Source organism: Antechinus flavipes, chromosome 2, assembly GCF_016432865.1.
Source record: "Antechinus flavipes isolate AdamAnt ecotype Samford, QLD, Australia chromosome 2, AdamAnt_v2, whole genome shotgun sequence".
NCBI classification, from domain to species: Eukaryota; Metazoa; Chordata; class Mammalia; order Dasyuromorphia; family Dasyuridae; genus Antechinus; species Antechinus flavipes.
The window spans coordinates 183,548,594-183,575,953 of record NC_067399.1 but is presented as its reverse complement, the minus strand read 5'-3'; the positions used below and the strand labels follow the sequence as shown (position 1 = coordinate 183,575,953).

Below are 27,360 nucleotides of genomic sequence, written 5' to 3'. Positions count from 1 at the left end.
TTGTCTCATTTTCCTTGTCTATACTATAAAGACAGTCAATAAGACTTACCTTCCTGAGGTGTAAGGATTAAATGAGATGTGTAACAGTACTTTGAAAATATTAAAGTGCTTGATTACATTAAATTAAAAACATTTTACACAAACAAAACTAATAGAAACAAGACTGAAAGAGAAGTACAAAATGGGGGGAAAATTTTTTTCATAGCCAGTGGTTCTGATAAAGGTTTCATTTCTAAAATATTTAAGGAATTGTGTTAAATATATAAGAATAGAAATCATTTCTCAATTGATAAATGGTCAAAGAATATGAACAATTTTCAGAAGATTAAATTAAAGTCATCTATAATCATATAAAAATGCTCTAAATCACTATTGATTAGAGAAATGCAAATTTAAACAACTCTGAGGTACCACCTCAGGCCTCTAAGATCAGCTAATATGATAGGAAAAGATAATGGTAAATGTTGCAGGAAAGTGGGGAAAACATGGACTTTAATGCATTGTTGGTGGAGTTGTGAAATGATATAGCCACTCTGGAGAGCAATCTGGAGTTGTGCCCAAAGGACTCTCTTATTATGCATATCCTTTGACCCATCAGTGCCACCACTGGAAAAATCCAAAAGGAGAGAAAAGAACCCACAGGTTCAAAGAATTGGAAAATTAACTGATACCTCTCAATTGGGGAATAGATGAATAAGTCATGGTATATGAAGGTAATGGAATATTATTTTCTATAAAAAATGATGGACAAGCTGACTTTAGAAAGACCTTGAAAGATTTACATAAACTGATGCTGAGCAAAACAAGCAGAACCAGAAATATACTGTAGACAATAACAGCAAGAATCTGTGATGATCTCTATGTGTGTATATATATATATATATATATATATATATATATATGTATATATATATATATATATATATAGCATTTAACTTATACTTTAACATATTTAACATGTATTGGTCAACCTGCTATCTGGGGGAAGGGGTGGGGAGAAGAGAGAAAAAGTTGGAACAAAAGGCTTTGCAACTGTCAATGCTAGAAAATTACCTATGCCTTTATCTTGTAAATAAAAAGCTATAATAATAATAGCAATAAAATATTCATTGAAAACAATAAAAAAAAGAATCTGCAATGATCAACCATAAAAGACTTGGTTCTTCTCAGTGATTCAGTGAATCCTAATAAACCTTGTATAAAATATGCCATCTGCATCCAGAAAAAGAATAATAGAGATTGAATGAAAATCATGCTATGTTCACTTTTTTTTTTCTGTTTTTTTCTTCTCTCAGGGTTTTTTCCTCTTCTGATTTTTCTCTCCCAAAATGATTTATAAAGCAATGTGTATTAGAGAAATAAATTTTAAAAAGAAAATATTAAAGTGCAATGATACTATAGCTGTTGCTTCCAAAATAAGCAACAACAACAGTTGTTGTTGTTTAAAATCTAAAATTTTAGATTTTAAAGATTTTGAAATCAAGTTAAATAACTAGAGAAGGAGCAGGCAGAGCCATAATCCAAGAATGACAGAATCCACAAAATGGATTTTAAAAAATTTTCTATTCCAAGACAACTTAGAAGGTTGGCAGGAAAGGGATGCTGTACTAGGACTGGAGTGGAGCATAGATTAGCACAGGCCATGTCCACACAGCAGGTTATTAGCAACTGAATCAGTGGCAGCAATAGTGGTTTCCAGACCTGTGAGCCTCAGATGCCAAAGGCAACTTACAAGTCAACAGGATAGGTCTCTTGCAACAGGGTAAGAGTGGACCATAACCCTAACACCAGCAAACCAGGAGCAGACCTTGGGAACTACTGAGTCCACAGCATCAGTGACTGCTTCTAGAGTTCTCAGACCTTAGATGGTAAAGAGATGGTACAACTGGTCAGAATGATGTTAATGGTATCTCTTTCCTATCAGTGAGCAGGACTCTATGCCTCCATGAAGTAGAGATCCTCCTCACAGTTTCAGAACAGAAAAGAGAACTTATGATAACTCATAGAGCATAGGATAGGAGAAGAGTAAATACCTCTCTCCTGATATCTCACTACCTTGTAAAAAAACCCAAATTTTTAAATCCCTAGAAATATCTTTTAAAGTAGCTATACAAAACCCCTAAAGTTTGAGACATTACGTACACCTTACTTCCTGGAAACAAAGCCCTACTTTAACAAAAACTGAAAGTCAAGTAATAGACTGATAAAATAAATAAACAGGAAAAAACTCATCATAAAAAAATTATTATGGCAACAAGGAAGATCAAAACACAAAGAAGAAAATAAAAAGTCAAAACTCCTGTATCCAAAGCATCAAAAGAAAAATATGAATTGGTCTCAGGACACAGAAGAGTGAAAAAAGGATTTTGAAAATCAGGTAAGATAGGAAAAATGGGAAATAGAAATAAGAGAGATACAAGAAAACTATGGAAAAAGCAAATCAACAGCTTGATAAATGACATACACACAATATTAAAAAAAAAAAAAACTTAAAAAAACCAGAATAGGCCAAATGGTAAAGGAAATACAAAAAGCCAATGAGAAGAATACCTTAAAAATCAGAATTAGCCAAATGAAAAGAGAGGCACAAAAATTCACCAAAGGGGGGAAAAATTACTTAAAAGGTAGCATTAGCCAAATGGAAAAGGAAGTATATAAGTTCACTGAAGAAAATAATTTCTTAAAAAGAAAAATTGAACAAATGGAAGCTAATGACTTCATGAAAAATCAAGAAACAATAAAACAAAACAAAGAATGGGGGAAAATAGAATACGATATGAAATAATTCACTGAAAACACAACTGACTTCGAAAATAAATCCAAGAGGGATAATTTTAAAATCATTGGACTACCTAGAAGCCACAATCAAAAGAAAAGCTTATACATCATCTTTCAAGAAATTATCAAGGAAAACTGTCCTGATATGCCTGACCCAGAGGGTAAAATAGAAATGGAAGGAATACACTGATCCACTCCTGAAAAAGATCCCCAAATTAAATACCTCAGGAATATTATAATTAAATTTCAGAGTTCCCAGCTCAAAACCCAAATATTGTAAGCAGCTATAAATAGTTCAATATCATGAAACTAATCAGGACAATCCACCATTTAACAACTTCTCCACAAAAGAATTAGAGAGCTTAGAATATGATATTCCAGAGGACAAAGGATCTAATATTAGAGCTAAGAGGCACTTACTCAACAAAACTGAATATAATTCATAAAAGATATTCAATGAAATAGAGGACTTCAAGAATTCTCGATGAAAAGACTAAAGAAAATAAGAAATATATTTTAAAATACAAGACTCATACCATGAAGGCTATAGCATCCTCTAAAATTCTATAAAGAAATAAAGGAGGAAGGATGGAAGGAGAGGAAAGAAAAGGTGAGGGAAGAAGACAAGGAAAGGATCCATGGTGGGGGTGGGGGTAGATTCATGAAGGATAAGAAGAAGAATTAAAGTAAAAGAGTTAGCAGGGATAAGAAAGAAAAGATATACACAAACATTACAACACTGATGAGGAGTAGACTTTGTTAGACAACGGTATGGCTAGCAATCATTGATCTTAGACAAAGTCAAACTTAAAGATTTGATCAGGAGAGAAATCTACATTTATGTTATCCATACTAATATTGTTTTAGAGGAATTTTTGCATATGGGTAAATGTGTGTGTATATGTGTATATCTATAAATGTATCTATAAACATATCTGTGCTTAATTGTATCCTGTTTGGGAGGGATGGGGCAGATGAAAGGGGGAAAAAGAATAACATTTTTTAAAATGTGGAGCAGAAAACAAAAGAGAAATCTACAAGAATCAAAGAAAAGATGATTATTATTTATCCTTTTATCATATATGCTTTCTTGAAATGGAAATTTTAAATTAAATATTTTTAAATCCTTCCTGATATTCTTCTGAACACATGACAATGTTCTGTTCTGTTTTGCTTTGTTTTATTTTTTATTTTCTGTGTTTCTTTTTTTATATATTTTTTTATTTTGTATTTAGTGCAATAAATAAAAATTTTAAAAATACAAAACTCAAGAGAAACATAAAAAAGGAAACAAGAAAGAGAAACAAAAATAGTTTAAATTGGGTTTAAACTGTTACATTCCTATATGTGAAGATGATACTTATAACTCATAAGAATTATTAGGAAAGCTAGGAGTATATATAAACAAAATGTGAGTTTAATGTGAAGTGATGGTATCTTAAAAAAACATTATAGGATGAGAGAAGTGTGTACTTGGAGAAAGGGAAAAGAAAAAGGAAAGATGGATAAATGATCTCATACAATAGAGGCAACAAAAAGCTTTTTACAGAAGAGAAAATGGGGAAGTTACGAGGGACTGAATGAACTTTACTCTCATCACAGTTGGCTCAAAGAAAGAATAACAGACACTCAATTAATTCTGTTTTACTCTACAAGAAAATAGAAAAGAAAAGAGATAAGAGAAAGGGGTGATAGAAGGGAGGGCAAACAAGAGGAGAGTCAGAAGAAAAACATTTCTGAGTAAGAAGGTGAAATGAGGGAGGGAATAAAATGCAGCATAGGATTAAGCAAAATACACTTAGCTGTAGCAACTGTGAATTTTGAAGGAAATTTCTCTAAAAAGGCCTAATTTGTGAAACATATAGAGAAATGAGTCAGATTTATAAAAAGAGGAGCCAATCCCCAATTGACAAACGATCAAAATATATGAACAATTTTCAAATTGTTTATGCCATATGGAAAAAAAAATGTTCTAAACTACTATTGCATAGAGAAATGCAAATTTAAACAACTCTGAGGTACCACCACATGCCTATCATATTGACTAAGAAAATAGGTTAAGTTAGTGATAAAAAGCTGTTTATGCCATATGAAAAAAAAGTTCTAAACTACTATTGCATACAGAAATGCAAATTTAAACAACTCTTAGGTACCACCTCACACCTATCATATTGGCTAAGAAAATAGGTTAAGTTAGTGATAAATATTGGAGGGGTTGTGGAAAAAATGAGATATTATTGCACCACTGGAGTTGTGAATAACTTCAACCTTTCTGGAGAGCAATTTAGAATTCTGCCCAAATTGCTATAAAACCATGCATACCCATTGATTTAAGAATAACACTAGTAAGTCTGTATTCCAAAATATATAAAAAATAAGAAGCAAAAGAACCTATGTGTATAAAAATATTTATAGAGGTTCTTTCATGATTTCAAAGAATTGGAAATTGTAAGGATGCTCATTATTTGGAGAATGTCTAAACAAATTGTAGTATATGATTATAATTAAATATTATTGTCCAATAAGAAATGATGAGCAGGATACTGTTAGAAAAACCTGGAAAAACTTCCATGATTTGTATGTAGTACTATTTATGTATAAAGAAACTGCAATATTATAAGATGATCAGTTCTAAATGACATAACTATTAATAGCAATACAATGATCTAAGATATATCTGAAGGATTTATGATTTTAAAAAATGCTATCCATAACCAGAAAAGGAATCCTGAAAACAGATTGAAACATGCTTTTAAACGATTTTTGTGAAGTTTTTTTTTTTTTTTTGTCAATGTATAGCATGACTATTGTGAAAAAATTTTGCATGCCTATTCATGTATAATCTACATAGAATTGCTTATCTTCTCATTGCAGGAGAGGGAGTGGGGAGAGAGGAAGGGAATCTGGAACTCAAAGTTTTAAAAATCAATACTAAAATTAATTTAATATGTAACTGGAGAAGATTAAATACTAAATAAGATAAAATGATCAGAAAATTATCACAGAATAAAGCCCAATTTACAAATTAAAAAATAAAGAATTAGAGAGGAATTTTAAATTCGATCTTGTTGTTTATATGGCAGAAGAATATGACCTAGGAAATGAAAGGCAAGAAATGGGAACAATGAGCAATTTTTAATGTTAGGAATAAGGCATTTTACTTTAAAAGGACAATTAAGATATCTTAGATGAAAACATCTATTACCTTGATGCCAAGTTTCCATCTGGATAGAAGTTATCTATTATTAATCACAGAATATAGGTATGAGTAATTGTGATTGGTGACTTATTAACAAGTGTTTCTAAGGTGTATGATTGGTTGACTTGGCAAGAAATATTCTTGTCTTTGGAGATTATATACCTGAGATAAAGTAGAGAGTCTTTAAAAACTTGTAGAGCTTGCCTAACTCTGGTGATTCATATGGGAATGCCATTAGAGGAAACTTAGAAACACACACACACACACACACACACACACACACACACACACACAAATGCACAAAATAAAAACAAAAAGCAGCAACTATATATATATGTATATATATATATAGTTGCTGCTTTTTGTTTTTATATAAAATATAGTTATATATTTATATAACTTGTGTGTGTATATGCATATATATATGCATATACACACACACACAAGTTATATAAATTCTAACTATTTATATAATACTTCAAGGTTTGCAAATCATGTAACAAATATAATTTTACTTCATCCTCACAATAACCCTGATAGGCAGGTACTATTATTGTCCCTATTGTACAGATGAAAAAAAACTGAGTGTAAGAAGGATTACATGACTTAATAACCATGGTCTCTCAGTTTATAAGTGTTTGGAGATAAATTTGAATTCCAGTTTACTGCTTTTAAGTCTAGTGCTCTATTTTCTGTCATCTAAGCTACCTTAAAAATAGAAAAATTAACAACAAAGCAGCATCCTATGATAATGATAAATGTATTTCATTAGTACTTATTCAAAAAGGTATTCAGAAGAGAAAAGAATGCTCTGAAATTGAATTACTGGCTAAGAATTCATTATATGAGAAAAATAGAGGAATGATCAACTTTTAGCTAAGGGTGAAATATGTCCATTGAAAGTAAATAAAAATAAGTAAAAAAAAATTAAAAATAATTAACTATTTCAGAGGGGAAAATATTCATTGAAAGAATTCATGAATCATCTTTGAAAAAAGATCTCACAAGGAAAATTCCAAGAAACACGGTTGTGAAACACCAGAGCTACAAACTCAAGGAAAAAATACTGCAAACTGACAGACAAAAACAATTCAAATATCAAGGAGCAACAATCAGGATTACTCAGGATTTGCCAGCTTCTACAATAAAGGATTAGAGGGCCTGAAATATCATATTCTGGAAAGCAAAGAACCTAAGGTTATAACTAAGAATTAACTACCCAGTGAACTCAGCATCATATCTCAGGGGAAGCAATGAATCTTCATTGAGGTAAGAGATTTTCAATAATTGCTATTAAAAAAACCAGAATTAAACAGAGAATTTAATCTTCAAACATGAGACTCAAGAGAAGAAGAGAAAGGAAAACAGGAGAAAATGAATATATTATTTAAAGGTTAAACTATTTACATACCTATATGGGAAAATGAAATCTATAACTCTTGAGAACTGTATCTGTCATTGGGGCAAACAGAAGGGGGTATCACATGGATGAAGGTGTGGTTGTGAATGGACTCTGATGTGATGATATTAAAGAAAAAGACATTAAGTGGTGGAAAAAGGTCTGTACTGGAAAAAGAGGAAAAGTGAGGTATAATGACCCAAAAGACCTATTAGGTAATATTCTTACTTATATCAATGATTAATAATATTGTATTATGTAAAGCATTGTTCAAAGCCAAAATGCTTTTTAAATGCAAATTATCGTAGCATTATACATACATATGTATGTATAACATATATCAGAATATCAGAAGAAAGGATCAATATTAAATGGGAAAAGAACACACCCAAGAAGAAAATCAACAATAAAACTCAGGGCCTCATAATTTTATACCAAATTCATACAATAATAAACAGGGATTAATAAAATTAGTAAATGATAGGTCCTAATGCAAGAAGCCAAACTTGACTTCAAAGGGATCATGAAGATTTGATGAGATGTTAATTATGATCAGAATGGGTCAGGAAGTATATATCATATTTCAATATAATATACTATTTTTTAAAAAGGAAAAGTGACATTAATATTAATTCATTAAAAAAAAAAAAGTCTGGGAACTATGCCCAAAGGACTATCAAACTGTGCGTATCTTTTGATCCAGCAGTGTCTCCACTGGGCCGCTATCCCAAAGAGATCATAAAGGAAGGAAAAGGACCCACATCTCAAAAATGTCTGTGGCAGTCCTTTTTTTTAGTGGCAAGGAACTAGAAACTGAATAGATGCCCATCAATTAGGGAATGGCTGAATAAGTCATGGTAGATGAATATTATGAAATATTATTGTTTTACAAGAAATAATTAGCAGTATGATTTCAGAAAGGCATGGAGAAACTTATAAGAACTGATGTTAAGTAAATTGAGAAGAACCAAAAGAACACAGTACCAAGATTATGTGATGATCAACTTTGATGGACTCGACTTTTTTCAATAATGATGCTATTTAGGCTAATTTCAATAGATATATAATGGAGAGAGCCATCTGCATCCAGAGAGAGGTTATGAAGACTGAAAGTGGATCATTACACAGTATTTGCACTTTTTTGTTGTTGCTTATTTGCTTGTATTTTTCTTTCTCATTTTTCCCCTTTTGATCTGGTTTTTCTTGTGCATCATGGTAAATGTGGAAATATGTTTAAAAGAATTGTATATGTTTCATCTATATTGGATTACTTAAACTATATGGGGGGAGAAAATGGAGGGAAAAGAGGGAGAAAATTTTGAAACACAAGGTTTCACAATGATGAATGTTGAAAATTATCTTTGCATGGATTTTGAAAAATAAAAAGCTATTATTGTTTTTTACAAGATTATGTTAGTGAAATATAAACTTTGGAACTTCCTACAAAACAAAATGATTTCAATGTCCATCATCCTAAAGCCAGCATAGCTAAATTCATAAAGGTATTTCATCAGTGTCAGCTGGGAGTTTTTTTTTTTCTCAGTCCCTGAAATTAAAATGAAGATCTGCATTGGCAGAGGGAATAACCATATCAATGAGATCATGCAATAATTGTAGATAACTAGCTCAGTATTCTAAGGATTCTGGGTCTTGTCATATGCCCTTCCTCTGCACCTTTAGAACTTCTGGGATTTCCCATCTGCCTTGCAGGTGAAATATTTTATAGATGTTATATTGTCTCCCCAATTAGAGTGTGAGCTACTTGAGCAGAAATAGCTCTGTTTTGTTTTTGCCTATCTTTATTCCTAGTGCTTCTACTATTTCCTTTTCATTCTTGTCCATGCCATGAACATTCCATGTTCATTTGCAAACATCAAAAAAGAAAAAAAATCTTAAAAAAAACTTAAACTTCTGATTTAGACTAGTCAGTTATTCATATAGTCATGGACATTTTAGACCTGAAAAGCATTTGCAAGAGCCCAGTGTTCTCTTATAAATGAGAAATTTGAACATTAGAGTGCTGGTGGGAATTGCCATAAGTCACACAACCAGTGAATGGCAGAAATGTGCTTAGAAACTAGATTTTCTTACTTTTCACCAAGTATATCATATCCAAACAAAGTAAGATTAGAGTTTGACATTCAAAACTAGCCATAATTTAATGTCAACAATTTAACAACAGATACTAGGCTTTAAATTGTATTTCTGTATTCATTAGCTATTATTAATTCTGTTGACCTGATATATGTTTCTGTTATAATATAAGCACACTCTCTATTGTACTTTCAACATTAATTATTTGGGGATGGGGAGGAAGAAGATTCCTGAAATTTGATTTTAAACTTCATAGTTTCACTTGTGAAACTATCACCTGACAGGCTTACAGTATAATAAGAAATGAGGCAGAGAGATTCTTGTTTCAATATGATACATTGCCTTAAAGCTACCCTAGAAGACTTTTGACTGAATTTTGAATGAAATGAAGTAGATAAAATAGAAATATGTAATTTGAGGGCAGACTGGAAATGATATATTCAAAGCATATATAAAATTTCCAAAAAATCAATTTATTATAATGCTTTTCTTCAGCACAGGCTAATTCTGATACATGTTAAAAATGTGATACTTTCTAACTATCATTTAGGCATGTGCTATACACACACACACATATGTCACATGGATGTCATGGTCTTATAATTGTTTTTAAACAAAAGTCTTTTGAAAGGTATTTATAATTCATCCTTTGCTGTTATACTTCCTATCCTAGAATTTTTAGATCTGAAGACGTCTATGTGGCAAAGGAGATGAGGTTTGAAATGGCTTTTCTCTAAGAAAGATTCTGAATTGGCTGGCATAGACACTTAGGAAATCCCCTGATTGTATATCACCTTGGGGATCCACTTATAAATCAATCTAAGAGAAGAGAGATTGCCTTCGCTCAATTACAGCTTTCAATGGCAACATGGGAAATGACTTCTGGCATTTTCACAATTTACTCTGTTGAGAGAAAGACAGAAAAATGTTTTAGTTTGCCCTGATAACACTGATGACCTAACTTTGAATATATATTGCTTTAATATGAAGTAAGCATTCATACACACACACACACACACACACACACACACAAACATGGTGTCATAGTTTTTTTAGTTTTAAATAAAAGATGAAAATTGATTTTCCTCTAAAAACACATTAAAATATATTCCCCCTTAAAAACATGTTCTCTCTCATTTTTCTTTAACAAGTTCTAAAAATGTAATATGAAGCAGGAAAATATATATACACATATATAAATAAATGGGTATGTCTTTCAATATGGAGATAAGGAACCATTCATCAATGAAAAATTGTAATCTAGACATTTAGTTGCACTTGGAACTTTCCAGGGTATAGAGCAATATTTATTTTCCCTTCTTCTTTTCCCTCTTATCCCACTAAAAAAGATCTAGGGAGAATAAGAAAAATGATTAAAAGTATTTAGGAATGTTACTTAAGGAGAAGTAATTAATACAGATTTATATATTTAAATTTTATACCATTCACTAAATGCCTACTATCCCATTCAATTCAAACTGCCACTTACTAGGTATCTATCATCTTCTAGGCACTGTGGCAGCAGTTGACCATATAAAGAGAAAAAGCAAATAGTACGTTTCCTCAAGATGCTTGTATTCTACTAAAAGAAGCAATATAAAAAAATATATATAGAAAGAAAACACTAAGGAATTTGGGAATGCTACAATCACAAAAAAAAATCTTCTGTAGATAGTATACCTGATATGAGCCTTGAAGTAAACTATGATTCTAACAGGGAGTACTAAGAAAGAATAGTATTTTATGCAGGAAATGGGAAAAAAAGAAAAATGCATTCAAAGACTCCACAGTAGAAAAAGGAATACTGTAAATAGAGGCACTTTATTAGATACTATACAAATGCTACTTTTTAGTATTTTTATTATTTTTATTATTAACTCCGTGCCTCATGTCTCTCTTAACTCCAATCTATCCTCATTATTTCTGCCAAAGTGATTTTTTCTAGAGGAAATGTCTGATTATAACATGGATCTAGACTTAGTAAGCTCCAGTGGCTCCCTGTTACTTCCAGGATTATATATAAACTCTGTTTGACATTTCAAGTTCTTCAGATTCTGTTCTTCCATTCCAAGAATCATATGAATAGCTTTGTATTCCTTGGTGGTTTGCAGGTAAAGTTATAATAGTTCCAAATTATCCAAATCCATAGAAGCACAAGTACAGATCACTTTGAACTATCAGTCACTTAGTAAATGTGTGACTTCTATCACGATCAACAAGCTAACTTTTTATCTTTCTAATCTTCTTGCACATTAATCCTTTCTGTGTAGTGTTTGGTCTGTTCACACTGGCCTACTTGCAGTTGTTCACCCAAGGTGTTTTATCTCTCATCTCTGCCTTTGCAGTGGCTCCTCCCAATAGGTAGAATTCTCTGCTTCCTAACATACATTTCTTAGAGTTCTTAACTTATTTTAAGATTAAATTCAAGACTCTTTTCCTATAGGGAGCACTTCCCAGCTGCTAGAGCTTTTCCTTCTAAGGCTACTTTCATCTGTCTGTGTGTATTTTAAAGAGAGAGATTATATATGTGTAGCTATGGAAATATTCTCCTTTTTTTCTCCAATCTTTTGGTAGAGTGCCTGGAATATACTAATGTTTGTTGAAGCAGTTTAACTGAATGCAAAATTCCAAGTAGGCAGAAGAACCAAAGCAGTTACGTTTGATGATTTTGTTTTTAAAATGGAGCCTTGTTTCTTTTCAGCTTCATCTGCAGTTTTATGTATTAATAAAACAGTTTTTACTTGTTTTATTAATAAAACCTAATTTGGATAGCTTGAAAAAATAAACATAAATGTTTGTTGATTGTGATAAAGTCACACATCTAGTAAATGACTGAAACAATTTAAAGTGATCATTCCTGATTCAACTGTAACACTGTGCTTCTATAGAATTGGATTGTATGGAACTGTTAGATTTTTAATCTCAGATACTATGCCTTAACTCATAATTGTATTGATAATATTGTGAACATGAATTTATTCTATCTGGAAACAGAATTCTCTATTTGACATGGAGAAAGGAGACATGGCTCAATATACAGCAATTCAATATAAAACAACATTTAGTAGATACCTACTCTTTTTAAGAATGGAATAAAAATAAATTGACATTGGTTAAATGTTACAAATGTTGTATTAATTCAATCAATTTCTCTTATGATAGAAAGAAAACATGAGTGTTTTGTGTCAAATGAGATGACATGAAAAGCAGTTTACCAACTTTAAATTGTTATATAAATGCTAGAAATCATTGTTGTCATCATTAGCATATCTGAATGATAGACAATACCACTAATATACATGATACCAGACCTCCCATGTACTTTTGCATAACCAGAGGATCTATTGGTTGCTTTGTTGTAGCCCCTCCAAAGGCCAGAATACCACATGCACTGACACAACTCTGGACATATATACATCCTTTAATTGCCAGAACACCATGTTTCAGTGTAGCCTAGGTCTCAGCACTGTACTGGGCCTCTGTACATGGCAGATACCACTATCAACAGCACCAGGTAAGTTGCCAGATCCTTATAACTTCTAGCAACACTTCCAACTTCACCCCTGCAGCCTCGGGACAAAAAGACTGAGATAATATTCCTTCTACCCTGGAAACAAAGGTCAAATTTAAAAGAAAAGAAAAAGTTCCAAAGTATGAGTAATAAAACAACAAAAAATAATCTGATGAGAGAAAGTTGTTATAGTCATGGAGATCAAGACACAAACTCAGAAGTGAACCATTATGTCAAAATATCTCTGGGCAAAACTCCAAGAAAAAATGGGAAGTGGTCTCAAGCCCAAAAAGAACTCATGAAAGAGCTCAAACCAGAGCTTAAAAATAATAAAAGAGAGGTAAAGGAAAAATGTGCAAAGAAATGAAAGTGATGCAGGACAATTAGCAGCTTGGGAAAAGAAGGCGATTGCTTAAAAAGCAGAATTAGTTCAATGGAAAAGGAGATACAAAAATTCATTTAAGGCTATAACTACTTTAAAAGTACAATTGGCTAAAAGAAAAAAAGGAAGTACAAAAACTAATTAAGGAACATCACCTAAAAGTTAGACTGAGCAAGTGAAAGCTATTGATTTTACCAAACATCAAGAATCAATTAAACAAAATCAAAAGAATGAAAAATGTGTAAAATAACCTCATCAGGGAAAACACAATGATTTGGAAAATAGATCTGAGGGGATAATATTAGAATCATTGGAGTACCTAAAAGCCATAATCAAAAGGAAGATCTGCAATTCTGATGGATGTGACTCTTTCTAACTAGAAATGATTGAGGCCAGTTTCAATGAACTTTTGATGAAGAAAGTTAATCAGAGATAGGACTGTGGGAACTAAGTGTGGATCACAACATAGCATTTTCATTCTTTTTGTTATTGTCTGCTTGTATTTTGTTTTCTTTCTTTTTTTCCCCTTTTTGATCTGATTTTTCTTGTGCAGCAAGATCATTATATAAATAAGTATTCATATCTTGGATTCGACACATATTTTAACATGTTTAACATATATTTGATTATTTTCTATGTGGGGAGGGAGTGGGAGGAAAGAGGAAAATTTTGCAAGGGTCAATGTTAAAAAATTATCCAGATGTATCAATTTGAAAAAAAAAACTTTTATAAAAAAAAAAGAACAAAACTCATACAGGTGAATAGGCACACACAAAAAAGATAATGTCATCTACTTCTATGTTGTCTACATTGAATTAGTGGAGTGTTGCATATTTTATTTGAGAAATATTTTTAATAGTCAAATAAAGGAGGATCTGGACAGTATCTTTCAACAAATTATCAAGCAAAACTGTTCTGATGTCCTGGAACCCAAAAACAAAATAGGCATTGAAGGAATTTATTGATCACCTCAGGAATGTTATCACTAAATAAAAACTCCAAGAAAGATTATAGCTAAACTTCAGAAGTATCAGGTAAAGAAAACAATACTACAAGTGGCTGGGGAAAAAAAAACAATTAAAATATCAGTGAATCACAATTAGAATAATACAGGACTTTGTAGGTGCAAAATTAAAGGAGCAGAAGCCATGGAACATGATATTCCAGAATCCAAAGAAGATAAGACTAAAACCAAGAATCACTTGATGGCAAAATTAAGCATAGTATACCAAGGGCAGGAATATGATCATTCAATAAAATAAAAAGATTTCAAACTTTCGTATGGAGAAGACCAGAACTAAATAAAAAATCTGATTTCCAACATCAAGACCCAAGAGAAGCATAAAAAGGTAAAATATCTACTATCTTAAGAAGAGGGAGAAGAAGGAGAAGAAGGGAGGGAGGAAAAAAAAGTTTGAAATTCAGAATCTTATAAGAATGAATGTTAAAATTTTTCTTGAAATGTAAGTAGGAAAAAATTAAAAGTCATTTTAAAAATAAACATTGTGGACAGCTAGTTGGTGCAGTGGATAGAGCACCAGCCCTGAAGTTAGGAGGATGTGAGTTAAAATCTGACCTCAGATATTTAATACTTCCTGGCTATGTGACCCTGGACAGGTCACTTACTCCCAAGTGCCTCAGCAAAAATAATAATAATAATAATAATAATAATAAACACTGGAAGAAACATAATTCAAACACAAATGTGCATTATATATATATATATATACACACACACACATATATGTTATATATACACATATACACATTCATATATATATATATGGGTATGTACCTTATTGCATACATATTAGTATAATTATAGACATATACTTCATTTAAAGCATATAAATTCTAGCTAATATCATCATCATATTCAGTATGTCTCAATGAGACATGCTTAATGCTGTTATAAATATATGTATATGTGTGCACAATATCTGTACAAATTGTACAGATTGTATACTTATAATTATGTACAATTATATGTATACCCTAATTCATTTATTCATTGCACAAAATTTATTAAACTTATACTATTGCAATGAATTACCATAGGGAAAATATAAACAATAAAAGATGTCTGACTTCAAAGTGATTATATTCATTACCTTATGTGAAAATGGGCATGGAGAAGGATAAATACTCTCTTTTATAATCCATAGAACAGAGAGATGATATTCTATAAGCTAGTGTGATGATGAGCTGAGCAGAACAAAAATAACATTTAAACAATAGGGGTATAGTAGTGATAATTCTAATGTCCTGAAGAAACTTTGCTTGAATAGAATTAACTTGTTTTTTTTTTTTCTTCCTGTAAAGAATATGGTTGCAATTTTGTGTATGTATGTGTGTAAAAGAGTGCCAGCTCAATGAGGACTTGTAACATTTTATACAATTTTATCCCTTAATAGATCCCACATTCTTCTTGGGCATCTTGCTTAGCATTAACCTTTTTAACAGTCTTAATAAATACCAGTTGTAGCCTAATGAATGATAAATAATGCAAACTTGCTAACAAATTCTGCTCTTGAATTTGAAGTATAAGAATGTAGCTACTTGCTGATCCATTGTTTAGGAATCATAACAATTTGAGCATCCTAGAGTTGCAGGGTAAAATAAAAATATTTAAACCATTTATTTAAAAAAATAAGATAAGGCTTACTAAACAATAGTCCTACCCTATTCTCCCCTATACTTTTTCACATTCTGGCTCTATGTCTATTTGTATTTCCTATGACATTCTCATTTGCCATGAAGAAACTTCTGGAGAACAGATCTAGGACAATCAGACATTTAAATCTGTCAAGGCTTCATTATCATCTTCCTTCTTCCCCTTTACTTCACAGGAATGGTACTGGGATTGAGGACTTGTATCAGAATCACTCTGGCTAGCTTTACAGATAAATAATGACATTCTATAGAACTGCTTCTCATCTGTCCTTCACCATTCCACAAACCCAGGATCAAATAGCCTATTCTGTGAATTCCTGAACCATTGGGATCAATAGGACCTTATCTTAAACCTTATCTCTCATATTTCTTCACTTTTCTTCACACAGAAATAGTGATCCATAGGCATATTGCTTTTTTTTTTCTTTCACTTTCCTATATTGCTAAGTCAGTATAGACACTTTGACCTTGACACTAATTTTATCTGTATTTCATCATCTAAGCACTCAGTGGGCCAATTTCTAATCTCATATATTCTGCCAATTATTAGCATCAGAAGATATTCTTTTAAAGCCAAATTTTCTATAACAATTATGAAAAGTCATGATCCCTTTTAAGTACAAATACTTTTCAGTATCTAGCACAGGCTTTTAAAAATATTATTTGAACTTTTCTTGAAAGACCAAAAGTTCACAAAAAAATTAAAAAGTAATAGGGAGAAGATTTATAGTACTAGAAAACTGAAAGAGCTCTCTGGATATCAAAGAGTTATTTGCTTTAGGCTTTTAGGAGTGAATTTAACAAAATTCGATTAATTGATCAATTCATGTATACATGAATTAATATCCATGCATTTATATGTAAACAATTTCAATAAAAACATTTTCTTTCAAAAAAAAAAAAGCTTTCCCCCCCAAGATGGTCATTTTCCTAGGAAATGATGCAAGTTTCTTTTATGCAAGTAGCCCTTTAGTATCAAGAAAATTCAATCATTCCTCAAATAATTAAATCAATGTGGACTGTTTTGTCATATAGGCCAGATAACTAATTGATTCTTTGAAGTGATACCAATAACTTCTAAAGCTCTATGTGACATACTGACTAGTATATGAAATTGAGGCAGAAAGAACTAGATTTAACAGTGCTTACCTTTATGATTCTGTTCAAGTCACTTAACCTTGGCAAGTTATAGAGATCTCACTCAGAGTTGTCATAGATTTCATCTACTATTTTATAAATAGAAAAGCAGAGAAAATTTTCTGTGATGATGAAATCACAGATTATTTGACTATTCATGTATCATGAAACTTCTAGAAACCTTGCATATCAAAAGTCTTACTTTAAAATTTGTTTATAAGGATACACATCAGTATCCATATTTATCTAGCTAACTAAAATTTTGTAACATAGTATATAAAGAAATATATATTTAAAAAAATAAACTTTAAAAAATGTGTTTTGTACTAGTGTTGTAGCTTACATATACTCAGAGATGTATCTCCCTGTGGTCAAAAATATTCAAATTAAATAGCTTTTAAAAGAGTAAGTTATTACTTTTTGTTTGTCTGGCTTTTTCATGTCAATTTTCTCAGTCAGGGTACAAGTACATTTTCTCCCCTGATGCATTAATTACCAATGTTATGTCAACCTGAGCTGCTATGGCTGTTTTCAGGTCTCTCTCCACAGTGGTAAGTATGAATTTTCTATTTATAAAATGGTTTCCCTTCAAGAACTACACACTAGGTTAATGATACCAAGGCAGATGGCAATAACAGGTTGAAAATCTCAAAGACTTCCCAAAGGTCTTTTAAATCTATTTATTTTAGGAAGCCTACCTCCATTTTCTTTTAAGTGAAGGACATTTCTTTTAACACTAACAGCAAGAGGGAAACTATGTATTTCATTAAATTAAATGTGGCAGTTGATGGTCTAGTTGGACTGCTTAGATTCTAATCTTTTATTTTAAGACTAAAAGAGGAATTTATGTTCTTTCTTTTGAGAAAAATGTGCTGTGGATTTTGGTGCTGGGGACTGAGCACAGTGAATTATATGTGACTATGAGATGGGATGAATTCATTAAGACTTCCTCTGAGGACTTATGTTTTATGTCCCTATTAAGAATAGAAGGTTTGGGTTGTGTTTTGTTGTTGTTGTTTGTTTGTTTGTTTGTTTGTTTTACTCGGAGTGCTAAGTGGTCTTTTTAATCCAAACACCAGTATACCTTTACATTTCATCTCATTAAGAAATCCAACCTCCTAAAAGGGATTTTTAATTATAGAAGTATAAAACATGATTTTAATAAAAAGAAAAATGGAAAACCCAAAGGAAAACATTATAAGATATATATATATATATATATATATATATATATATATATATATATATATATATATATATATATTTTCTTTTTCTCAATAAAGTGACATTCTGTAAACTTGGATTGGGAATGAGAGGAAAGGGATCTGTGTGCTGGCTCTATTGCTTATTATTCTATGAATTTGGACAAGTCACACCCTCTTGGTAAATCACTAGGATTCTAAGTTGCTGAACATTTGCTGATCATTTGTGAAGACTTTCCTTTTATTCCAGCTGCTTCAAAGATTTGTTTTTTGGGTTTTTTTTTTTTTTTTGCTTTTTCCCTAATAAATTATATATGACAGAGTACATATGATATGAGCAAATTATATGAGCATTTTGCAAATTTTGTGAGTTTATAGATCATGATCAATATTTTCCTAAAAAGCAATTTGCACATAAAAATACTTAATCTCATGCCTCAGCTACCTCCTTTCTCCACCCTTGAAGCACTCTTCTATCATTGTTTAGATCCTCTTTTTTAAAGAAAGTCCAAGAGCAGCCTTATTTCACTATCTGAGTTTTGTCAGCATCTTTTTCTTTCTATCCCTCAACCCTTTTCCCTATGAATGAGTTCTTCCCTGAAGTTCATTTTGAGGAAGGGCTCAGATCAACCTTGTTTCATTTTCTAGACTTCACCATTATATACTTCCTTCCACAACATATTGGCTACTTTTTAATGCTATCTTCTCCTATTAGAATATAAACTTCTTGAGGTAGGATCAACCCTTTTTGTCGGATTTTTGTTCCCTGAATTTAATGGAATCTGTGGCACATAATAAGAATTCAATAAATACTTCTTGTTACTATTATTATACAGTATATATTTAACTAAAATGTATAAACTTAAGGCATAAACATATGGAGCATTTTGATGCTCCTTTAAATTTTATAAAAATATTATAGATAAATCATTTTGGCTTCATCTAAGTCTTTTTAAATTCTTCTTCAATGTTTTCATTGTTTTGTAGATAGACATATATATATATATATATAATATATATATATATATATATATTTTCTTTTTCTCAATAAAGTGACATTCTGTAAACTTGGATTGGGAATGAGAGGAAAGGGATCTGTGTGCTGGCTCTATTGCTTATTATTCTATGAATTTGGACAAGTCACACCCTCTTGGTAAATCACTAGGATTCTAAGTTGCTGAACATTTGCTGATCATTTGTGAAGACTTTCCTTTTATTCCAGCTGCTTCAAAGATTTGTTTTTTGGGTTTTTTTTTTTTTTTTGCTTTTTCCCTAATAAATTATATATGACAGAGTACATATGATATGAGCAAATTATATGAGCATTTTGCAAATTTTGTGAGTTTATAGATCATGATCAATATTTTCCTAAAAAGCAATTTGCACATAAAAATACTTAATCTCATGCCTCAGCTACCTCCTTTCTCCACCCTTGAAGCACTCTTCTATCATTGTTTAGATCCTCTTTTTTAAAGAAAGTCCAAGAGCAGCCTTATTTCACTATCTGAGTTTTGTCAGCATCTTTTTCTTTCTATCCCTCAACCCTTTTCCCTATGAATGAGTTCTTCCCTGAAGTTCATTTTGAGGAAGGGCTCAGATCAACCTTGTTTCATTTTCTAGACTTCACCATTATATACTTCCTTCCACAACATATTGGCTACTTTTTAATGCTATCTTCTCCTATTAGAATATAAACTTCTTGAGGTAGGATCAACCCTTTTTGTCGGATTTTTGTTCCCTGAATTTAATGGAATCTGTGGCACATAATAAGAATTCAATAAATACTTCTTGTTACTATTATTATACAGTATATATTTAACTAAAATGTATAAACTTAAGGCATAAACATATGGAGCATTTTGATGCTCCTTTAAATTTTATAAAAATATTATAGATAAATCATTTTGGCTTCATCTAAGTCTTTTTAAATTCTTCTTCAATGTTTTCATTGTTTTGTAGATAGACATAATAGCATATAAGTGCCAAAGTTGAGCATAGTGTTAATATGAATTACTTGAAAATAGTATCTCCTATTTGACAATCTCTGTACATTTTGAGCTGTATTTGGTTTATGAAAAAGAATTGCCCTTTCAACAAAGAAGGTAATGTTTCTTATTGTTAGAAATACCAATGGTTAATGAAAACATAAGTTATTAAGAAAGAAAATATACCCAGAAATTACATATATTATATCTGATTTTATTCATTTCCACATGTGAAATAATAAAATATTCTAAAATAACATATTTTTCTTATTCTATGTAGATCAAATTCTATATACTGAAAAATATCATGTAACTTTGAAGTATATCAAAGAAGTGAACAAGAAGTCTAGATTTGGAGTAGATCATCTTCACACCATGGAATACCAGGTCAGTGACCTTATTTCAAAGTAGTTTACAGATTGCTTTTGTTGGGAAATTTCTAGCACTTGAGTTAATTGTTATAATTGCAATTTTATAAACATATTGAGGGCAAAAGCCTTCCAGTAAGAGACCTGTTTATAAAAACTCTAAAATGACGCATAATTTACTGTTCAGGGTAATGTTGCAGATAAAAATAGGCAGAGTGCTGAGGGTAGAGGAGATAGAGTAGAAATAGGCTTAAATTATTTTCTTTTTTGTTGATGTATAGAAGTAATTTTATTCTGTTTTTCAGGATATATTCTTCAAGGTTAGTGACCACTGTCTAGCTGTAAAAGTCTGTCAATAGCTTGGTTTAATTCACACTACATAACTAGTTTTTTTTTTTTTTTTTTATGAATATATGCTATATACTCATCCTTTAAGGATTTTGCCAAATACTATTCCCTTTCTATAGATTGCACTGATTCTTATTGATCATGAGAAGCAGTACTGACAGGAAAACCAGGAAAATTAGAGTTCACTTGACAAGCATTGGAAATATGGCTTTATAGTTATTTATCTTGTTAGTGTTTCAGGAAACTTCCTAAGATTCTAAGTTGTAAAAGAAATTTCTGAACTTCATTTGTAAAGTCAGTAAAACAAGAAGCATTTAATAAGTACTTAATACATGCCAATAATTGTACTATTTATTAGGAATGTGAAAAAAAAAGGGGATTTTCTTGTACCAATGAATATCTATTCACTGAGTCATAAAATCAGTAATAAATCTGAAATATTTGATATGCAGAGAAGAACACTTTTTAACATCCCTCTTTTTATACAATAAAATTAATTTAACTAATATTTATGAAATGTAACAAATAAGAATGACCAAAATATAAATACATACAATGAAAATTTTCTTTTATTAAACTTTGTATGTGTAATCATGCCAATAAAAATATATTAAAAACAAATAAATATTGTAACACAAAAATGAATATATGGTGTAATTCACTCCTGCATAGATACTGTATAGAAAACTTATGCATTACCAAATAGTTCTACTATATTGTAAAAGTAGGTCCTTCACTGGAATATTTTTTAAATTTCAAGTATTCAACATAAGAAACCCCACCTCAACTTTTCATTCCAATTGTTGGTAGTAGTGATGATGGTTTGATAATAAAAGGAGAGAAAAAGCATAAGGAAAAGTAGAAAGGCTCGTGAGTTTAAGTTTGATTTTATTTACTTGACAAATTTGGTAAATAGAAAAAATACAATCTCTTTTTTTGAATTCATCTCCTTTTGTTTTCACTATTGCAATATGTAGTTAAAAGTTCTCATTATATGAGTTTAGATTACTCTGAAATCATGAGAATGAATCTTCCTGCCACTAGTTCTATATTCTCTTCTAGATATTCTTAATTCTGCTGTTAAGCTTAGTTTCTCTGATCATATTAGTCCTTTGCTCAAAACAATCTAGTGACTTTCTAATTAAGTACAAATTCTATAATCTGGCATTCAGTGCCCTGTAGCATTATGTCACTTTTTCAAAATACTTTTCATACTGCCCTCTTATAATCCATCCCAAATTCTACAGTGTGGACTTGCCCTGCACTCTCTTATCTCTGTGCCTCAATTCAAGAAGTTTAATACCTTTTTATTGCTTCCTTTCACCTGCTTCCCTCAATAACCATCATTTACATGGCATACTTGCAAGTAATCTAAAGTCATCTATAGTCAGCCTTCCTTGAAGTAATCCCAGTTTTCTTACTTCTGTGAGCTTGAATAAATTGCTCCATCTCTCTACTATTCATTTGTAAGATGAAATAGTAATATCAAATGATATCTAAGTTCTATGTCTAAGGCCTGTGATTCTATAATTCTACAACATCTGTAAGAAATAACTGTTCAAATTCTGAATCAACAAATTTTACTAAATTAATTTATTGTTGCAACAAAATAGGAGACGCAGGTTGCCTCTGAAACAGGAAACACTATACTACAAAACTTGTGAGATCTGGAAGAACAGGCAAGTTCTAAATGATGTACTCTGAAATTGATGTTCAGAAAGTAATCAATTCAACATACTGCCAATAAGTAGCAATGTAGTATAAGTGGAACAACGACAGTTAACCTTGAAGCTGAAAGATAGGGTTTGAGTTGTTCTTCTGATACATATTGAACTGCAATTCCAGATAAATCACTCAGCTCTTTAGTGAGAGGTGTCAAATTTATGGCTACAGGCTTTAATTAAAAACATTAAAATCCAATTGGAAAATATTTAACAAAATAGATAAAAACAAGATAGAACAATAATAACATAAATATACAGTTTTCTAAGTCAGTATATGGCCTTATACTGTCCTCTATTTGTCTTTGACTCTGTCCCTTAGCTCCCTTAGACAGAGAAGAGACTGATATGAATTGGAAGAGGAATCTTTCACATCAGAGTTTCCCATTCCAATAAGATTGAAGATCTGGATCTGATCCGTTGTCAACAATTATAGATGTTAAAGTTAGGCAGTCTTGTGTATTTTAGTGAGATCTTGACCTTTAATTGTATAAAGATACAGACTGAAACCATAGTTTATGTCCGCAGTAGTCTACTTCAAAAGCAAAAATAGATTATCTCCTACCTCTACAAGTTGGTAAAGGGCTACTCCATTGGCCATTGCTTCGACACTGGGCTCTTGCTGCACCTTGCAGGAGATAACCTGTGCCACAGGTGAAGTTTACCACATCATTTAAGTTGAATTCACTGCCATTTGTCAATCCATGAGCAGGGTTGCCAGGATGTCCACATGTGATTGCTGTGGATTAGCACATGATATATAAAATGTCAATTCATTGAAATGATTCAGTCAACTAGATAGACAGACAGCATGGTATCCTGGACAGATGATTGTATTTTGAGTCAGGAAAACGTGAGTTCAAATTTTACCTTAGACTTACTAGCAGTATGACCCTGGACAAACTGTTACCATGTAAAATGTATGCACCATTAATGGCTCATTTTTTGCTCATGATTGAATAGCCAAAATGTAACAAAAATGTTTTCACTTTAATCTGAATAGATAATACAAATGAGGCCCTTTAAAATCCTTTCACAATTGTGATGTTTTAGATATTTATTCAGAGATACTATCACTCATTTTGGTTTATTCCATACCAGAAGCTCATTTATACTGGAGATTTGTCATTTTCAACTTATATGGATGAAAAGTATATTGGCACTTTGAACTCTCAACACATAAAATAATTCTTATCCAAGATTAAGCATCATAGGATTCATTGTAAAAATATTATCTCCTTGATCATTTCTATTTTCGGTCATTGAGAAATGCAGAGAATTGTCAATATGAATGATATAAAAATGAAGTTTTCTAAAAAAGAAAACAACAATAAAAGACTTTAAAGTTTAGATCACTGGACTTCTCAATAATCATATTATATAGTCAGTTAAATTTAACCACTGTTTTTATTCTTATTTCTCTTAAAAATATTCTTTTTTTTCTCAAAAGTCTTAGACTCTGAACTTGTTAAATCCACTACTTTATGTACTACTTATATTCTATGTTTGTGTGTGTGTGTGTCTCTCTCTCTGTATGCATCTTTCTGTGTCTCTTTCCTGGGACTCATTTTTTAAATGTATTGGAAAGTGCATGAAATTTTATTTTCACTTTAAGAAGGTAATATAAAACAGTCTATCAATGAAGGACAATATTTGTTTGAATACTGGTGTAGGTTAAAAGATAATTATTGAGTATAATAAAATTTTACTTATTAAAAATTAAGTAGTCTATTTTGTTTAAGTTTCCTTAAACAAAATGATGTGCACTGATGAGATGCAGAACACAAAAATAAAGTCCAAAAATATAGGAGAAGGAAAAGTAAATCAACACATTAGGAAATCTATAAAAGATAATGTACCAGAAACTAAATGAGAATTTTGCAATCAAGTATCTACCTGAATTATTCTAAGATAAGTCCTATGAAAATGAAATAAACAATAAATTTTATTATGGAATCACTCTCAAGAAAAATAAGGGATATACAAAATAAAAATTCCTAGAATTTAAATTCCTTCTTTTTCTTCACTAGATGACATTCAAGATTATTCTATTTCCAAGTTTAAGCACTTTTGCACTATGAGCACTTCATTGACCTAGGAATCCATGATGGCATCTATATGAGTAGCTCCTTCCACCTATGCAGATCACTGTCTCTGGGCATTCATTCTGTGAGATTTTTACTTTGTATTTGCACAGATCCTTCATGGAAAGTCACATCATTTTCCATTCACACATATGCTCATGTACGTCATATATTGTGAGTATACAAAAAAGAGCAAAGTAGGTAAACACATTTTCTAATATGAATTGAGTAATATTTTACTTACGGACACAAACAGGAGTCTGTCCTGACCATTTGTGATCTTGTAGGCATATCCTGACAGATGTTCCAACAAGCCTAAATCCAGGATTACATTGATAGACCACAGTGTCACGATAACTAAAGCCATCTCCACTAATATGACCATTTACAATTGGATCTGGAGAACCACAGTGACCAGCTATAAGGAGAATAATGAAAGTAATTAATAAAGAAAATAGCAGTACCATTTGATTTTGCCTCCCATTAAAGTACTTAATTTATCATTTGTTTTATTCTATGATAAGGTTATACGACACATTCAGGAATAATGTTGTGTAGGTACCATAGGCAAGAAGCTTAGCCTCTCTTCATGCATAACATTTGAGAAGGTAATAAATTGGTAGTCAATCTATTTCTCTCTTGTACCTCTCTCTACCTATCAACATTAAAAATGTAAACTTCTTAAGTATAGGTGCTGTTTCATTTTGACTTTAGGAAGAAGAACATTGTCTGGAATGTCCAGACAATGTTCTGGAATCCAGGAGGCATTAAATAAATGCTTGTTGATGAATTGATTGATGCAAATATATCCAGGATGAGAGAGAGGGAGAGGGAGGGAATGAGGGAGGAAGAGACAAGTCAAAGTCTCTTTATAGAAATGGATCACACAATCTCAATTAATTTGTTCACTGCTCAAAATTAGGTAGTTCTTTACTTCATTAAATAGATGAGGGGGAAAACTAGTTAATTTATATACTATGTAGAATTTCAAGCCAAACTTAAAAAATGAATGATTAAGTCCCTTATAGTGTGAAGTAATTACCTGTACCTATTAGAAACAGGTAAGTAAGGATCAGATTTTGTGAAAAACACTGATTTGTTTTCCATTGGTGATTTTCAGGATTTATTTAACTCTGTTAATCCAGTGGAATCATCTCATTATTTTAACCTTAGGTAGGGAAAGTTTTCAATTGTGTTTCACAAAAGAAGATGGAAGATACTTTAGAGGGCATATATTAAAACTTAAACCCAATTGTTATTTGTAAAGAGCTTTGAAAGTACACACATAATTTTATTTGTGCATGGCAACAGTTAACAGAACTGTTATTCATGACTTTATTATTCCATATGTGAGACACACAGAAAGAAAATGATACAGCTCACAGCACAGATGAAATCTATATCCTGGTCCACTTATTGAAAGTCTAGCACTCCATCCACTGTTACACTTCCCTATCTAAGAACTCTGTCAAACATACTAAATTATCAAGCCTTTGAATAAAGATATCCAGTGAAAGGAAACCATTTCTACCTGACACACCTCATTATGCTTTGGGACAACTCTAATTGTTAGAAAATACAATTATTTTCTCTTTTTTATTTATATATTAATTTTCAATATACAATTATTCATGAACCATTTTGGGAGAGAAAAATCAAAATAGAAAGGAAAAGCCATGAGAGAAAAAAAAAAAGAAGTGAACAAAGAATTTGTTAATTTATATTCAATCTCCATAGTTCTCTTTCTGAATGCAGATGATATTTTCTATCCAAAGTTTTTTTTTTTTTTTGGATTGCCTTAAATTACTGAAGCATTAAAAAGAATCTTTTTTTTCAAGTTGTTCATTCTAAATCTTACTGTGACTGTGCACAAAAATGTATTCCTGGTTCTGCTTGTTTCGCTCAATATCAGTTTATGTAAATCTTTACAAACCTTTCTAAAATCAATTTGCTCATTCTTTCTTTATAGAACAATGTTATTCTATTACATTCACATACCATTCCCCAGTTGATGAGCATCTACTCATTTTCTAATTCTTTGACACACCACAAAGAGCTCCTGCAATATTTTTGCATATGTGGGTCCTTTTCCCTTCTTTATGATTTTTTTTTTTGGATAGAGAATCAGTAGCTGCATTGCTGGTTCAAAGGGTATGCATAGTTTATAGTCCTTTAGATGTGGTTCCAAATTGCTCTCCAAAATGGTTGGATCATTTCACAACTCCACCAACAATACATTAGTGTTCCATTTTTTTCACATCTCCTTCAACATTCATCATTATCTTTTCCTGTCATCTTATCCAATCTTAGAGGTGTGAAATGGTACTTCAGAGTTGTTTTAATTTGCATTTCTCTAGTCAATAGAGATTTAGAGCATTTTTTCATATGAGTATTGATGGCAATTATTTTCTTATTTTAAGTAAGTATATTTAAAACAGAGTTAAACTATTCCTCAACTCTACAAAGGAAACTCATTTAA

The 27,360-nt window shown here is 31.2% G+C and overlaps 1 protein-coding gene across 1 annotated transcript in view; it reads right to left on the bottom strand.

Moving 5' to 3' along the window:
- CSMD1 (CUB and Sushi multiple domains 1) overlaps positions 1 to 27,360 on the bottom strand; it is a 2,716,069-nt gene that overhangs the window by 68,284 nt on the left and 2,620,425 nt on the right. Inside the window, exons 53-54 of the mRNA XM_051975995.1 lie at positions 25,126 to 25,299; positions 23,363 to 23,536 (exon numbers count right to left, since the gene is read on the bottom strand). Of these exons, the coding sequence (XP_051831955.1) occupies positions 23,363 to 23,536; positions 25,126 to 25,299 (348 nt within the window). The remainder of the gene's footprint in view (positions 1 to 23,362; positions 23,537 to 25,125; positions 25,300 to 27,360) is intronic.